General features: G+C 44.0%; 1 protein-coding gene across 5 annotated transcripts in view; it reads right to left on the bottom strand.

Moving 5' to 3' along the window:
* Positions 1–17,999, bottom strand: part of CNNM1 (cyclin and CBS domain divalent metal cation transport mediator 1) — a 49,224-nt gene that overhangs the window by 13,416 nt on the left and 17,809 nt on the right. For 2 of the 5 annotated variants that reach the window (XM_084904065.1, XM_084904067.1), the window contains exons 2-7: positions 13,604–13,747; positions 11,712–11,852; positions 9,499–9,668; positions 9,113–9,212; positions 8,649–8,696; positions 4,376–4,438 (exon numbers count right to left, since the gene is read on the bottom strand). In XM_084904065.1, the coding sequence (XP_084760191.1) occupies positions 4,376–4,438; positions 8,649–8,696; positions 9,113–9,212; positions 9,499–9,668; positions 11,712–11,852; positions 13,604–13,747 (666 nt within the window). Of the gene's footprint in view, positions 1–5; positions 839–4,375; positions 4,439–8,648; positions 8,697–9,112; positions 9,213–9,498; positions 9,669–11,711; positions 11,853–13,603; positions 13,748–17,999 lie in introns of those variants that run through there. The other 3 variants (XM_084904066.1, XM_084904068.1, XM_084904069.1) reach the window with 2 other exon arrangements.

Below are 17,999 nucleotides of genomic sequence, written 5' to 3'. Positions count from 1 at the left end.
AGACAGATCTGTCCCACGTGGCAAATTGGAGTTACTGAGGTTGGGTGGAGAAGACAGGGTGGTAAAATTGGGGTGGGTGGAAGAGGATTTGCCACTGCAGTTGGGGCTCCATGGAATAGCCTTTCACCCTTCATTGAAAGTCAGGGCTGGGGAAACCTTAACACAGATCTGCGACTCTTGCTTCACTCGTGACACTTGTATCAGGAGAGTGATCCCAACTCTATCCTGGGAGAAGGACCCAAAATAAGAAGAATCCACACTCCCCTGTCCAGTCTGAGGATCTGAGGGGAAAGGGGGCTTCAGTGGCTGCCTGGTTACATCTTTTGGAGCATTCAATGAGGCACAAGGAGGAACAGTCCGCATTGGTCACGGTCACTGTGCCATGTGCCATCTGTGTTCTCCAAACTGCAGGGGGAGTTTAATTGCACAGGCTTATAAGAGTACAAACGAGGGTTATAAAAATGCATCATTCTGGGGTAATAGTCAACATCAGACAACCAAATGTCAAAAGCACTCCGTCAAAGCTATAATGTGAACTCTGCAAATCAGCCCAAGTTAGGAGCCCAGATGAACTTGCTCACGTTACATGAAGCTTTAATGATTCCCAAATGTTTACGACGCAAGAGCCAACCCAAAGGAATATTTCCACTTACTGCATTTCACAAAGTAAAACGATTATTTTTAGGGACTCCTCATATATTCTGGGAGAACACTCTATTCTCACTGATCTCAAAGCACGTTATAGATGGACAATCAAGCATTAAAAAAAGAACCCTTGCTCCCGACCTCTCTCCTGCCTCTGTGCTTTCGTGGGTTCGGAAAGATTGTGAAATCATCTCTGCTGGGAGAAGAAAGGAGGAATGAATCTGGGGAGAGGGAATGATAACTGCAGTGACTTTCATACTCTCAGCGGGTTGATCAGAAGTTTTGCATTTAAGTGAAGACACTTGCAAATCTGGCTAATTACACCCTACTCTGGAGTTAATCCACAGACCACTTTGCTCTCCACATTTCAAACTGAGGCTCAAACAGAAGGAAACTCATTATGGGTAATGGTTGATATTTGGTGCAGGGATCACTGGCCTCAATCCAGTGTGAGCACCATATTCATTAGCACATCTGCTTTCAAAATGCAAACACATCACAACCCTCTGAGGGGCACAAAATGCCTACTTTCAGAGGGGCAGCAAAGTCTTGGGCTATGGGAGAGCAGGACCTAAGAGTCTTGAATGCCAGTCGTCATTACTCTACCTGCTTACTACACCCATGACACCGATCCAATGAATTAATTTCTCAGACTTATTGCCTCCCAATAATAATTCCTGCCCATTTCCTAAGGTGGTTGTGAGGATCAAATAAAATGATGGTTCCCTTTAAACTTAAAGGCCCTATTCATTTCCAGTATTTATATTCTTGCCTGTGTAAGATGGGGGTAAGACATACTATACATAATATGTATCTGGATGACAAATCTAGTATAGTGGCCAGAAGGTGCCCAGAACTGCTTTCCACAACACTCCTGTGACCGAAGCTGCTTCTGCTGCTGCTGATATGGAGCAGAAGCAAGAGTGACGGTGGCAATACCATAATATAGGAATGAAGATGTCACCCAATTGCTGGGAAGGCTGGGTGGTTGGCTATAGACAGAGACCAGACAAAAGAAGTAGGGAGGAACCAGCCAAAGGAGAAGCAAGGCATCCCACTTCTCATTCTCTCCTCCTGTGCTGGTTAGGGCTCCACTCTGCAGTTAAACCAAGGGTTGGAATAAGCTGGCCTTGCTCTCGCCTCCTTGTCATTCACCTGTCTCCTATTGGGTTGAAAATGGGGTAATGGTGGTTAAAAGAGCTTCCAGGAGCACATGGTACCAGCCAACTGGGTGTGAAGTCTCAGTACCTGGTAGGCCCCACAGTGGTCGGCAAACTCATTAGTCAACAGAGCCAAATATCAACAGTACAACGACTGAAATTTCTTTTGAGAGCCAAATTTTTTAAACTTAAACTTCTTCTAATGCCACTTCTTCAAAAATAGACTCGCCCAGGCCGTGGTATTTTGTGGAAGAGCCACACTCAAGGGGCCAAAGAGCCGTATGTGGCTCTTGAGCCACAAGTTTGCTGACCACGATGCTAGGGGATCTGCCCAGAAAAAAAATGAGACACCTAAATCTCTGTCTGACACTAGGTTACCATGAAGGTTTTCATAATAAACACTGATGAACTAGAATTAACCTCTTCTTTAACTGAAAGTTACAATTAAGTAGGCTGTCTGGTTAAGAGAGGGTTAATTAAAAAGGAAAATATATCTCAACTTTCCTCTTTTTTTTTTTTTTTTTTTTAATGCTTTGATCCTTTTGGTTGAAAATCTTTTAAAAATGGGCATCTTCCCTTTTGCTGAAACTCATAGCACATTCTTCACTCACCAAGATTCCCCATATGTAAAGGATTGTGAAGGTCCATGATGTGGTCATTTCTAATTCTGCTGGCATGTGGGAGTAGACCAGTTAGCTGGCAGAGGCGCCAGTTTGGCATCTCATGTTGAACATACTGTCCTTTGGTCATCATGAAGGCATGGGTTCTCGCAAAGCGAGAAAAAATTTTATTTCTTGGTGGAAAATCACCATCAAGTGAGAGAGAAAATTTGAGAATGTGGTTGATGTATCTTGTACGGATAAACATGGGAACCAGATGGTTTTTGATGGGAAAATGTGATTTGGGAGAAAGGAGAAGTCAACATAAATACTTTTGAAGTTGCAAACTTGGGGGTTTGAGGTCTCACATAGCCTTTTTTGAATATTGAGGGTTTACTCTGCAGAGAGAAAAACACAACTGGGTTTTTGATGACCGAGAATATGGTGGGGCCTCAGAATCATTACCGTAGCACTGGGATAAGAGAGACAGATGTAGAGGGTGGGGGCAATTGTGTTCCAACTTCAGAGCAATTAAACAAATAAATTCTTGGTTTGGTCATTACTTATTCCCTGAGCCTAAGAGATCAATGTCTAGAGATGAAAACAATACAAACACTTAATTGATTGCTCAGATTTTTTACATTCTATTTAATCTTTGAGTTACTGTGTAGCTCTATGAGGAGCTGCTTTACCCAATTAAAAAGAAACTGGTAACTTGTATTTAATTAATGAGAGGTTAAATCTAATGAAAAGTTGTTTTGAAATTTTACATAGAGCATCCTTTGTGTGAACAGAGCCAGAGGGAATATGGTCACCACATGGTAACATTACTAGGAAGATAATAAGGATGGGTTAGTGGTTAGCTAGAGGCAGAGACCACACTGAAAGAAAGGTGGAGGAAAAACAGGAATAAGGTATAACATTCTATTGTTTCTTCCTATTTTTCTCCTGCTGCACTCTTCACCTCTCCATTCTACAGTCAGATAAATGGTGAGGAAGAACTCACATCGTCTCTCATCCCATTATTTCTCTAACTACACAGATACAACAACCCTGAGAGCTAAATTCACAAGTGACACCACTGAACTAGCAATGCCTGGGCTGTATGTGCAAATGAATGCTATCTTTTCACCAGTGATCCGGTGCATGAAATTCATGCACATTAAAAGGGGATTAATTAGAGGAAATAATTTAATATTGCTATTTGCCCTTTATAATAGAAGTGTCAGAGATGAAAATAAATTAGTAAAATGTATATGAAAACCTTCCTCCTGTCAGAGTCTGGGTCTCACCAGAGGACCCAGAGAGTCAAGTCCCCGCCCACCCACATACCCCTCAAAATCACGTTGAGACCCAGACCAGGCTGGCCCCCACATTGGGCTAGATCCAGTCCCACCCTTGTCAAGCCCTGTAGGCAGGGGGTGTAGCCTCAGGTTCCCTGGCCTGGTGCCAGGATGGAAGGCATGGCCTGAGGTTCCCCAGCTCAGACCGGGGTAGGGAGCATGCCTTGATGTCCTCCATCAAGTCCCACCAGGTGGGGGGCATGGCCTTAGGTCCCCTGTCAAGTCCCCCTAGGCAGGGGCTTTGCCCAAGTTCCCCTGTCAAGCCCAGCTAGGTTGGGGGGCACAGCCTCAGGTCCCTTGGCCTAGTGCTGGGGCAGGGGGTATGGCCTGAGGTCCTGTCAAGCCCCACAGGGGCGGGGGAGGGTGTAGCCTCAGGTCCTTGCTGATTGCACGTTAAGGCTCCTTATGGGAACTTGGCCTTAGCTGTGGGTGCAACCATATTTGTGATGGAGTGATGGTCAATTTGCATATTACTCTTTTATTAGATAGGATTGTACTGTGCCTAAGGCACCAGAATGCCTGCTGGGAGAGATTGTTCTCATGTGGGACAGTGAAGTGACAGAGACCAAAGGCCTCTTTGCAAAACTCACTGGATCTATGGGGACCCAAGACACCCATGCATGTTTACCTGGTGAGCCTGCCAGAGAGTCCCCTCTGCTGAAGGCGAAGGTACGAGACACAGACACGGGCACTAAAGAGTCAAGGGCCAAGGGTTTGTGAGTTGTGAAGGGGAAGATAAACACAAAAGGAGAGAGACAAAGAGTGGTGAGACAGTCTGTTCCTGGATCTTCAAAGCATCACAGTTCTCTGCAAAAGGAAATTGTCCCTCTGAAAACATGGAGATCGCACCCTCTCACAGTCACTCTCCAGAAAGAGGGAAAGGAAATACTTTTCTGAAGGTCTTCCAAAAAGATGTAGAATACTTTTAGAGGGGAGGAGACCTGCCAAGGACAAGGACCACAGTGCCCCAGTGGGGAGTGTGCATCCGCAGCAGCACAAGTCTGCTGGGAGCCCAGCAGTGCATTCCCACCAGGCACTCCCAGCTGCCACATGCATCTGTTCATCGACCAGAGGACTGAAAGCAACATGCATGCTCCTGCTAGGGGCATCCCTGAGGAAGCTGGGTCCTGCCTGAGACTCCTAGGAGCTCCCTCCGGGGAGGAACTATGTGCTGCTAGAGGCTTGGGAAGCACGAATTGCAGGCAGCATTTCCAACAACTTTAATGTGAATCAGCTTAGTGAATGAACTCATTGTCACTTCTTAGCAATTACAAGTGCTCCACAGCACCTCCCTCACTGTCCCCCTTCCTTCTCTTTTCCCCCACAGGGTCTGAAATGGTGCTGGCCATCACTGGGGGCCAGGGTGTGGTATGGTGTGTAGCAGTGTGTAGTCCTTCCCCACTCTTGACCCTGATCAAGCGGTGTTTCTGCATGGGGATCTGTCTTCACCTCTCTTATATGGTCATTCGAGTCCCTTCCAAGGAGCTAAATGAAGCCAGTCTGTAGGTGATGGCACATCAAAGTCGGCAGCTTCTGCAGCATCAGATGATTTTACTAAAAGGACCCATAGGTGCAGGGGAGTGTGTGTGTGTGTGTGTGTGTGTGTGTGTGTGTGTGTGTAACCCTATATCTGGAGCCCTATAGCTGATAATCATTTACTCTGATACGCGATATCAAAGAATACTTGAACAGGCCCTTAATGTCATGAGATACATTGGAATAAGAAACCCCATCGTCTCAAGAAGAATTGTAACACTTCTGAGCTGCAAATTAAATGCATACCCTGGCCAAGCAATCAAAGACGCATTCTTTCCACCTGCCCAGTTCTGTGGGCTGCTTTTCTGGCTACCCTGAGCTCAGGCCAGTTCCTCCAGAGCGCCAGGCTCACCATGGTCCTCCTGGGCTCCCTGGCCATCGGCACCAAGATAAAAGAGACAGTGCAGGCTCTGTTCCCTTTACTCTGCACAGGAAAGCCAGAGTGACTTACTTGTAACCTCGAGTTCAACTCTGAGGCCTTGGTCACGGGCAGTGTTCTGGCAAACTCATCATCCCATTAATCACCTTCAAAGGCTGATAGAACTACAGGCTAGCTTCCAGGACAGGAACATTTTGCTAAAGTGAGATCCTAAAAGAGTTTACTGCCTTGTGGTTCAGCCTTTAGCTCTCCCTTGACCTACAAGCAAAGGTTCTTGGCCAGTGAAAGATGCGGTGGCTGGACCCAGGGCTGAAAGTCCAGCAGGGACAACTGTAGGGTGTGGCCCAAGCATGTCAAACTCACAGTATGCGGCCCACAATGAATATGTTTGTAGCCCATTCAATATAACGGTATGCAAGAAACATTTTAATAAAAGTTTCATACCTTAATTTTTACAATATCCTGTTATACATAATTATTAATAACGAACTACAATGTTTGCTAATGACTGATTACTATAATTGTGTTGCATTCATTGCTCTTATGGGCCTTATGCACAGGTACACCATTTCTCTCCACTAATATACTAACAGCGAATATTTTAGCAGCCGACTGCTATGCCATTAGTCATGGACTGACTTGTTTGGTGTGCACGACAGGAAATATTTCACTTTAGGAGAACAAGAAAAATAGGTTTATTTGTGTTTCGCTTATTAACTTGTGCAGTTATTCAGTGTCTGTTGAGTTAATGTTCAAGAAAAAAATATTAATTTTTATTAAAATGTTCTATTTTATGTTAACAATTACTCATTATTTCAGCCCTTTGTATTCAGCATGTCTCTATCGAAATAAACCTACATTCCTATGAAAATTAAAGCTTTTTTTTTTTTGTGGCCCACATAAACTTAAACCTTGTTTATTTGGCCCATGTTAGCCTTTGAGTTTGACATGCTTGGTGTGGCCGGTCTTTGGAGCTATTTCACACTTCACTCCACTAAGTGGAGAGGGCTTGGGGGAAGATGGAAAATGTCTCTACTAGTATACCCCTCATAGACTAACTCGATTTTTATTTCTCCTGAACATTTTTAAAAAAATATATATTTTATTGATATTTTACAAAGAGGAAGAGAGAGGGATAGAGAGTTGAAAACATCGATGAGAGAGAGAATCATCGATCAGCTGCCTCTTGCACACCCCCTTACTGGGGATGTGCCCACAACCAAGGTACATGCCCTTGACCGGAATCAAGCCCGGGACCTTTCAGTCCACAGGCTGACGCTGTATCCACTGAGCCAAACCGGTTTTGGCTCTCCTGAAGATTTTTAAAGATGCTCAAAAGTGGGGAGAGGGAAAGAGTGTAATGTTTCCTTTTAGTTAACCAGTTCTGAAGGAGAGACCTGTGTTGCAATTGTACTCCCGTCCCATTGATAAAACAGAAGGATTCTGATACAAAAAAACTAGAGACAGACACGAAGGAAAGGAGAAAATCAGATAACATCTTTCTACTACAATACTTTAAACAATATATACTTTTAAAATGCCATTTCAATTAGGTGGGCTGGGGAGTCGTAATTATCCTCTTCCCCCAGAGTTCCCACCTCTTTTGGTCCGCTGGTAGAGCCAGAACAGGGCCAACAGGTCTAGGTAAGATTTAGAATCCCAGAAGTTGCTCTACATTGGGCAATGTGATGGTGGGCATCTCCTTTAGAGAACCAAGCCGGTCCTGGAGCACACCCCTCCCCCACCCAGAGTTCTCACTCTGAGTATGAGGCTTCCTCCATCAGCCTTACTTGAGATTCACTGGCCTATACAAGTATACTAAGGAACCAGGGTTTTTATTTTACAGCTCTCCTTCAACTCATGCGGGGCCACCCCTGGGGTGTGGGTAGCTACTCTAATTTCATTTCAGCCCTCTGCTGGGCTAGAATGTGAAATTATACCATAAATGGTTCCAATATTCCCATCCAGAGATTGCATTCTGGAACATGAAGGATCTCCAATCTGTATTTCATTGTGCTGTGTGCAATAGTTAGGGCACCGGAATGCATCTATGCAAGTCACCAACTTGCTAGGTGATTTGGAGCAAGCCACTTCTTTAGTTTCCCCATGTTAAAACAGTATCTGCCTTTCATGTGCCAAGGATTGATATCCAGCGTTGGGACCCTCTGAGAATGCAATATAAAACACTACGTAAAACGCTTTTTATGATAAGAGAAAACACTCCATTTGGCATTAAAATCGCCACTTTAAACAAGAACAGCTGAAAGCAATGCAAAAGTTAGACCAGTGAGTAAAAAAAAAAAAAAATTCTAGAGAAATCATTCTTTCAGCATCACACTTACATCACAATAAATGCCATGCCTTCTAAACACCAGCACAACAATTCCCTATAGGAAACAGCAAGTAGGTAAAGCATAGAAGTGCCAGAGCAAACCAGCCAGCAGCCCGGGCCAGCCCGCACCGTCAGCATGCACGACCAGCTGGCAGACACCGCTCCTCCAGCGGAGGAGATGTGGCGAAGGAGGAAAGAGAAGCAGATAAGCAACGTATCGCGCCAGCCTGGGATGTCTATCCCAAAATCTTGCAGTCACTTCCTATTAACCGCACAGACACAATACGGCATATTACGTTCTCAAGCAAAGGCCAGAGGGTGAGTCATCACCGCAGAGAAGGAAAGGCCGGACCTCCACCAGAGCACACAGATGAGTGACAATAAATGGCGCCTCCCCTCACCGCCTCCCTCCCTGCCATTCATCACGGTCCAGGAGCAGAGCAGCAGCAGCAAACTTTCTGGACACAGAAAACAAAGCCCCTGTGGCCTGTGAGTACCTGGCAAGAAGCAGTGTTCCTGGCAGAGCATTACAGAGAGGCTGCCAGCATTTGGGTTAGCCCCAGCCCAGGCTCAGAGGGCTGGTCCGGGTGCCCAGAGCGGGCTGAGGCAGGACTACGGTGGAGAGCATGAGGGAGGGGTTTGAGAAATACATACGGAAGGCAGAGGATCCAGTCAGGCTTCCCACCTTCCGCACATCATTATCTGAGGACAGAAAGAGGCAACGTGTTTCAGAGGCAGCTCAGACAGTGTACCTTCTTACGGAGATGCTCCCTCTCCAGCCCCACCCCCAGCACCCATGGACTCGGAAAACAACACAACGCACCAGACAATAAAATGGAAGTGTAAAAAGAAAAACTAACTTGTCTTTTCACACTAAAAAAGGACCATTATCCATCCCTAACATTTACTAACATTACTGTCTACCATGTACTTCCACAAACAAACTCTCTGAATGAAAATGAGTCTTATTCCCACTTCAGGGAGGAGGACACCACTGCCCAGGAAGTTACAGGGCTTGCCCAGGGTCCCGAATAGGAGCAAAGACTTGAACCCAGCTGCTTTTTTACTGCAATATCCCATCGCTTCCCCAATAAGCTATGGCGTGGGAACTGGAATACCTGAGCAAGAAGTGGTCATGATGGCGGGGACACCATAGTAGGTGAAGGCTCCATTCTCGAAGCGAAGGCCTTCCTTACCAACCTCCACCTCCACTTTCCCCTGGAGAGAGAAGGCAGTGTGCTAAGGGTGTGTGCACGCACTTCCAGGCCTCTTATTGACCACAGCCCTGAGCTTCTGTCCGGATAACAAGTGGACTTAAGAGCTGGTCACAGGGAAATGGGAATTCTGTCCAGATTTACGTTTCAGAAATAGCACTGCCAGCTTCAGTAGCCCTTTGCAGTGAGTTAATTGCCTTATTCATAAAGCTGCATCCAGTCACGAATAACCTCTCCAGCCAGGGAGGCCCGTGTCATGTCCGCAGAGGGACTCGAATGCTCCCACGCACCTGGAGCAGCAGCACGAAGTAGTCCACCGGGCGGCTGCGCTGGTAGAGGTAGTGCTCCGGGGCTTTCTTGTTCTTGTCGTCAAACTTCAGCTCCTGGATCACGTTGGGATGTTTCAGGAGCCGGAGCAGGATCTTCTCCGAGAGGTACAGAGACTTGAAGGGCTCCACTTCTAGGGGAGAGTGGGAGGCGGAAGAATCGGCAGCTGGCTGGGGTCAGGGTGGGCACGGCCAGGCCACGTGTCTGGAGCCACCTCCATTCGCGCTCCAGGCATGAGGCTGGAAGGACTCTTGTGACTCTCTCAGGTGTGTGTGTGTGTGTGTGTGTGTGTGTGTGTGTGTGTGGCCTTCCCCTGCTCCCTGGGGATGTGTGTCCCTGTATGGCACCTCAGAAGAAACAGGCCAACATTTTGGAAATGTTAGTTTTGTTATCAATTTCTTACTTGACTTTATTTAAAACTGCATGTGAACTTAAAAAAGAAGGCACTTTTTCCGCCACGGGCATGGCTCAGTGGTTGAGTGTTGACCCATGCACCAGTAGGTTGCTGTTTTGATTCCTGGTTAGGGCACATGCCAGGATTGTGGGTTCAGTCCCTGGTGGGGGACATGCAGGGGGCAGTCAGTCAATGTTTTTCTGTCATTGATGCTTTTGTCTCTCTCTCCCTCTCCTTCCCTCTCTCTCTGAAAAACCAACACAAATATAGTAAATAAAAATAAAAATAAAAAAAGGCAATTTTGCCATTGTGACAACATGGATGAACCTGGAGGACACTAGGCTAAGTGAGATAAGCCAGACACAGAAGGACAAACATTGCATGATATCACTTATACGATGAATTTAAAATAAGGACAAAAAGGTGGTTGCCTGGGGGAGTGGGAGGGAGATGGAAGGGAAGGGTTAGTCAAAGGGCACAGAGTTTCAGTTATACCAGGTGAATAAATCCTAGAGATCCACCGCACAGCACCGTGCCCACAGTGAACAATACTGTATTGTATACTTAAAAGTTTACTCAGAGGGCAGATCTTATATTAACAGAGAAAAATAACAATACAGTGGGAGGAAAACTTTTGGAGGGAATGGACATATTTATGGCATAGATGGTTTCACTTATTTTCAAACACATCAAATTGTATACATTAAATATGTTCCATTTTTTGTATGTCAATCATACCTCAATAAAGTGGTTAAGAAAACAAAAGTTGGGCATGGCTAAGTAAGCATGTAAACAGCAAAACCTTTACTGCAATGATCAAGTGAAATACAGAGAATTTAATCTGACTTGAGACATATATCTGTTGAATGAAATTCCAAGTTAAGAGAAATGGTAATTATTTAAGTGATATGTTCTCAATAATGTGTAGCATCCTTGCATCAAATAACAGATTTTATATTATATTATATTATATCATACTATAATATTAGAAGATACAGCTGCTTTGCTCTAGGAAATCCATCAGTAGTTAAAAGAAATCTGTATTCAGAACTAGATAACATTTTGAAAACTCTACTTTAAAGAATTGCAACATAAACTTTTCTACTTTTTTTTTTTTAACACCTGGAATAGTACCAGTATTCATCATATAGTCAATAATCATATGCTGGATCAACTAAATATTGAACTTTGTAATGGGTGTGCATCTGAGGTCTGCACATTAATTAGGTCATAGGGTTCAAAGACCAACTTTACCTTCTTCACAAGTTTATCTTTGGATCCTCTCACTTCTTTTTCTTTCTAAAGATCCCAAGATTCACAATCCACTTCCATATTTTAAGAACTCCTACCACTATATGGTCTCTGGAGGGTACTGGACCCCAGGGTCTTGTTGTTGGTTAGAACAATGCCTTTCCCTCCCCCACAGATCACTGGGGTACCCCAAATCCAACAGGATGGAGGTCGGCCTCTGTTTCCCACCAAGAAGTGAGTGGAGGAAGGGAAACGTGCAGCAGTGGTTTCTCTAGCTTTTTTTCTTCAGTAGAAGACCAACCAGCAGAGTTGGGTTGTATTCACTCCCTCCCAGAAGGTCAGGCGGAACCCCAGGGGCTGGCACTGACAGTATGTGGCATCCTGTCACCCTTGCCTGAGGCAGTCTCCTCTCCTGGAACAGTGGTTCTCAGTGTTACACTGGAATTAGGTCACAAAGTATTAAAAATGATTGGTGCTTGGGTCCCACCCTCCAGGTTCCGCCTGGGCTGGAGACACGGTGGGCAGTCATACCTGTGGCCATGAAGCGGTGTGTGGCCAGCAGGAGCTGCGGGGAGACCTTCACTCTCATCTCCGAGTCAGAGAGCTTAAACAAGGAGAAGTCATGCCGCTTCCTCTCCCGGTGCGGGACCCTCTGCTTCTTCCGGTTGTCGGCTGTGGATCACAGGGGACAGAGTGCAGCTATCTCAGAATCACTGTTGGTTTTTGGAGGTTTTCCCAGAGTTGTGGGGGACAGACAGATCCTCTGAGACCACGTGAATTTCTGCAGTGTCAACTGTAGATGACATGACTATGCCTCTCCGAGGGAGTGAAAGGATGTTGATCAGGGACAGAAGGTGAGAGATGCTATAATTGTCTCAGTGTTACTATTTACCCATAGGTGGTGCATGGTGGAAAAGGGGAAAGGGTGGCCTGGGACTCCCAAGGTCAGGGTTCTTGAGCTGGTCCCCCTATTTATGAGCTGTGCAACCTCTTTAAGCATCAGAATGTCTGTTTGTTTTAATCTATACAACGAGGTTAATAATGAATAACTCTTCTCCTCATCTCCAAGAGTAATTATGAGACTTGAACCAGAAACTATCTGTGAAGTACTTACAAAAAGGCATTCAAACACCAGGGACTTCATTCTCAGCGCCTAGGGATTTGGGTGTCCCAGGCGGTTTGAGCCTCCGCCCCTCTTCTGCCCCCAGAGCTGGGCTCACCTGGTCTCTTCCTAAGAATTTTAACCACGCTCTGAGCAGAACCGGAGGCATGCCACCCAAAGCGGGCAAGGGTCACCTCCTCTTTCCAGCACAGTTCTTCTGCTTCAACCTTGACCCCTCTAGGGGGAGAGACTTGGGGAGGAGAAGGGATTGCTGTCCCATGAGCTGAAATTCGGAGAAAACACACTTCCTGGTTTAGGGATTCCCATGGATGTAGATAACACTCCCATTCTAGAGATAGAGCACTGCCTTTGTAACATTTGCAAGGAAAGCTCAGACAGACTGGGTAACCAAAAGCAGTCACTGTCTGCATGGAGCAGTCCATATTGTTCCTCTGAGGGAGTGGGTAGGAAGGTGAGGAGACCAGAAAGGAGGGAGCAGGGATAGAAGCGGGACAGGTGCCAGGGGTGGGGACTGGAGAAGAAACCAGCTGGTAGGGCTGAAAAAGCCTAAGGGAGAAGAGCAATGTGTAAGAAGGGACATTTAAGGCTTGGCTTGGATTGCGGTATGAAATCTCAGGACAGTCTCCACTGCGCAGGAAGTTCTGGTGTAAGTCGATTGTTGAGTAGAACCCGAGGGTGTGTTGGGGTCTGTATCTGGATGGTTAAAGAGACAAAACATGGATAACACAGGACAGAACCAAGGACAGAGTGGCCACCTCAGGTATACTTCGTTTCCCGTTTCCTTTGTCATCCAAAGGCCAGGAGGTCTCCGTTTCATAGTCTTGGTTCCTGAAGGTTCTGTCCTAATAAGCATTTAGCTAGCACAGCAATTTTCAACCAGTGCACTGCAAGAATTTTTTAAAACATGCAATGCCTGACTACTTAGTCAGGGACACTGACCTTTTCCCCCCTTAGATTATAAAATTAAAAAATGACAATAGCCAATACAACATTGTTGTCTGGTATGAATGAATCAAAATTATACATATTTTTTTTCATCAGCTCAGCCCAAAATATAATTAGTTTATGTGTGCCACGAGATGAAAAACGGTGAAAATCATTGAGCTAGCAGGTTCTCAAGGACTCAGGTAATTCAAGCCAGGATACCTTGCCATGCCTGCACCTGGCATTAGGGGGTTGACACACAGAATGCATGGGCTTGATGTCCACTCTTTCACACTGTGTGTCACACTAAGCCAGATCTGAGAGTCAAAGAGGAAAAGAAGATGACCTTGGACCACAGCCAACGCCATGCACTTACTGTAGAGGTCAGTTTCATCCAGTATCTCTGACTTGATGATCTCCTCTATGATGTCCTCCAGTGTGACAATGCCCATCACCTCGTAGAAGGGGTCCCCTTCTCCCTCATTATTCACCCGCTGGACAATGGCCAGGTGAGATTTCCCTAGAGAACAAATGAAATCACAGTTATGCATCTGGGATGTTTTCAGAGACCCTTCCTTAGGAGAAAATTATACAACATTGCTTTCTGACTAATCTCAGGACTGACCCACCCCAGGACCTCCTTAAAATATGAAGTTTGTATACAAAGCCTATATAAATGCAAACTAAACTTTTACAACTCTGTTTCTTTTTAGGAAAGTTAACTAATATGAGGGGTTGGCAAAAGTAGGTTTACAGTTTCTCATATGGAAAGAGACATGCAGGTTATGATGATTACAATAGCTTTATTAACTCAGTGTTTTGTGCTCTCACAAGTATAAACCTATTTTTGTCTACTCTGTACACAAAGCCAGTTAAATTTTTCTTTTTCTTTTTTTTAACTTTCACATATTAGCAAGCACAGTTGACCTTTGGACAATATGGGGGTCAGGGGCACTGATGCCTGCACAGTTGAAAATCCACAAATAACTTTTGACTCTATAGTCAGTCCTTTGCATTTGTGGATTCAACCAACTGCTGATTGAAACAGTATTGGGAATGGGAAAGTACTGTTTTTGAGCTGTAGTTGGTTGAATCTGCAGATGCAAAAACCATGTATATAAAGGACCAAATATATTTATTGAAAAGAAAATCTGCATGTAAGTGGACTCATGAAGTTCAAACAAATGTTATTCAGGGGTTAACTGTATATCTAAGCTAAAGCAAGATGAATAGTCTTATTGAAAGACCAAGAACTTGGAGTCAAAGAATTAGGTTAGAAACCTTTTCCTCTTCCAACTTTCCCTATCCTCTATCCCTTAACTATCCCAGTTACTATTTGTGCAACTGATCCTCATCTAATTATTTGACCTCTGTGAGTCTTGATCTTCTCATCTAGAATCAGGGGAAAATACCAGTATGGTGACTTTAAAACATGCCTCCAAATTCTTTGATAGGCTTCCCATCAAAAAGTGTGGTCTCTATGCCCTTCCCTTGAGTCTGAGCAGGTTGTGTCTGCTTTAACCAGCAGAGAACAGGGAAGTGTTTTCTATGAGACTTCTGAGGCTAAGCCATAAAGGTCATGTGGTTTCTGCTGCAAAAACACTCTAAGAAGTATGATGACTCTCATGGTGGAGGAACCGCATGTTCCAGCTGAGCCCGGCCTTCCAGCCATCCCATTAAAGTGCCAGCCAGATTTTAGCAAAGAAGCCATCATGGCAGTGGATCTGCAATCTTAGTTGATTCAGCTCTGCCTTCAAGTCATCTCCAGCTGCTGGCGTAAGACATTACATAGCTGAGGTAAGCAAGTCCCACTGTACCTTGTCCAAATTCCTGATTCACAGAATAAAATGTACCCATAAAGCATTTTGGAGCTCAAATGACCTAGTGGATATGTGAAAGCACTTTGTAAATTGTCACGTGTCACAAGAAGTTCATTTTTATTGTCCAACAACTGAATAATAATAGTTAACATTTATTGAACTCTAACTACATACCAGGCATTGTTCAGAGAGCTTTCTATATATTGATTCATTTTATCCTCATAACAACTCTCAAGATGAATACTATTATTATCCCCATTTTACAGAGGAGAGAACTGAGGCACAGAATGGTTACATAAAATGCCTAAAGTTACACAGCCACTCATAAATGGCAGAGCTGGATTGCAAATCCAGTTAACTGGGCTCAATCCTAACCGAGGGACTGAGTCTTACGTATAGTCTTCCTTCACCTTGGTTTGTTTTCATCTGCTGATAAACACATTTCCTTGTCCTGTTTCTAAAATGGAAACCTGGGTGGTTCTTTTCCTTGTCTAAGAGACATTTCAGGAGAAAATCTAGGGTTCTGACTAGGATGTTGTTCTTACAAAAAAAAAAAAAAAAAGGAAGTTCATGCTTTATCAGTGTTACTTTTTATAAGCTTTTGCTTGGTCACTGCTATCAGATAAGAGGAGTAGTCAGGTTGCTGGAGGCATAGTTAACCACTACAATTTAAATACATGAACTTCTGTGTCAAATACTTCTAATCACAAGAAAGCTACCTATTGGAATTTTTAATGGAAAAGATGGCATTTCTTTCAATAATGGTTTATAATTTCTTCTCCACCTTTAACCTATCTTTTAACTTCTCTGCCCTGCTCAAAGCCCTCCATGGCCCCCTAGTGTGAAGAGCATCAAAGCTAGACCATGAGTTTGGTACTATCAAGAGTGTAAAATGTGGCTCTTCCCAATCTTTCTATATTCCAGATTCCCTCTACTTCCTCACCTTCCTCCATCTCCACTTTCTAGGTCACTCACAGTTTCCTCCTCCCATTCCAGCTCCACTGGTCCCTCAAGTTCCAGCTCACATGCCAGCTCCTCAAGAAAGCTCTCCCGAATCTTCCCCACTCTGAATCCGAACCAACCTCTCCTTGCTCGTGTTTCCAAGCCCCTGATAACTCCATTAGAGCATCTGTCATACACGTTGCTCCTTCTTATAACTAGCAATGTGTGTGTAATGGACTATTTCTTGTCCTCAGATCATCAGCTCCTTCAGGACACTAGACTTAGCTAGGTGACCTCCCATATAACAGGCAGCCAACACATTTCTGATGACCTGTGCTAAGATGGAATAAAAATCCATAGTGGATATAATATATGATGTTAAGACCAGACACTAAAACATTTAAAAAATAAAACATTTACTTTTTGATAAAATATAATGTATTTAAATTAAAATTTAAAACTCCGACTTGGTGGTTCTAAAATTATCCTTCTTTGAAACAATTATCCTATCCAACAGGACTGAAGGGTTTTGTAGTTTAACTTAGGCTATACTGATTATTAGAACGTGCTCAATTTAAAGTTTTTTCCCCCACTACACAGTGTTCTTACACTTACGGCACCCGTTCACACTTTTCTGCTAACATATACTAGCAGATGACAAAACAAATAACTACTATAAAGGAAAGACTTGAAAAAGTGATTTCTTAAAATTACTTTCTATAATTGGATAACTTTGTTTTGTGGAGCCCAAAATATATATATATATATATATATATATATATATATATATATATATATATATATAGCTTAGCCATACTTCCTGCCACTAAGAGATCAATTCATCTGATGGGATTAAATAAAATAACATTTTATGATGTTTCTCACAAAATACCATAACTTCCATTTGAAAAATCTCCCATTGGTCTACACTTTAGAAGATAAATTTGAGGATAAACTATATGATTACCAGGGAATAGAGAGTTTAAATCCTAATTATGTACTATCAAGACAATGTACTTACTGTATTTTCCAGCGTATAAGACGACCCCCTAATTTTACAGTTAAAACATAGGTTTAGGCCTATATTCGCTGTATAAGACTACCCCCCACATCCGAGGCAACACCAGTTCTTTTTTTAATAGATCGCCTCTCTGACTCTGGCCAACCTGAGCAGGCTTTTTACTAGAGCTACACTGTGTTCTAGTAAAAAGCCTGCTCAGGTTGGCCAGAGTCAGAGAGGCGGTCTATTAAAAAAAGAACTGGTGTTGCCTCGGAAGTGGGTGGTAGTCTTATACAGCGAATATAGGCCTAAACCTATGTTTTAACTGTAAAATTAGGGGGTCGTCTTATACGCCGGAAAATACGGTATGTCATCTACTTAGAAACATTTTATAATCCATGGTTAGCCTTTATGATTTCCTCAAGTGCCTGTGGAGATCTACGAACACACAAAGAAGTCATTCTTTCCTGGGTACAGACTGGAACAGGAATCAACAATCACATAACCCTGTTCTGAGTTGACACTCACAGGGACAAGAAAACCAGATGTTCCCATGACACCTGAACCTGAGGTCCTTCCTTTCTCAAAAAGGTTGGCCTTTGAGAGACTTACCTCCTTGTACCCCTCCTCTTCCTGGGCCCCAGAAGCGGTGGGGATGGCCCAAAGTGAAGCCAGTCTTGAGAGATGGAAAAGTTAGTCACTCCCTCCTGCCACAGCACTTTGAGCATACCTCTTTATTGAAATTTGTAAGCACATTAATAGATATTTTGATTATTATAGCAGCTACCATTTGCTGTACATACTTTAGGGGTCAGGCACAGTGCTAAACATCATACACACGTTATTTCTCCATGTTACTGTTCTCTACTTATGCATGATCCCCCCTGAGGCAACAGCTATGTTCTACTTATCTCTGTTTTCCCAGAATCTAGAATAGCACCGGGCATAGAGAGAGAACTCCATAAATAATGGATGATAACTGAGTATTATATACAAAAGAATAAAGTTGG

Source organism: Pipistrellus hanaki (genome assembly GCF_964339955.1).
Source record: "Pipistrellus hanaki genome assembly, chromosome: 14".
In the NCBI taxonomy this organism is placed as follows: domain Eukaryota; kingdom Metazoa; phylum Chordata; class Mammalia; order Chiroptera; family Vespertilionidae; genus Pipistrellus; species Pipistrellus hanaki.
Note: the sequence above shows the minus strand (reverse complement) of the source record. Positions and strands in the feature narration are given on the sequence as shown.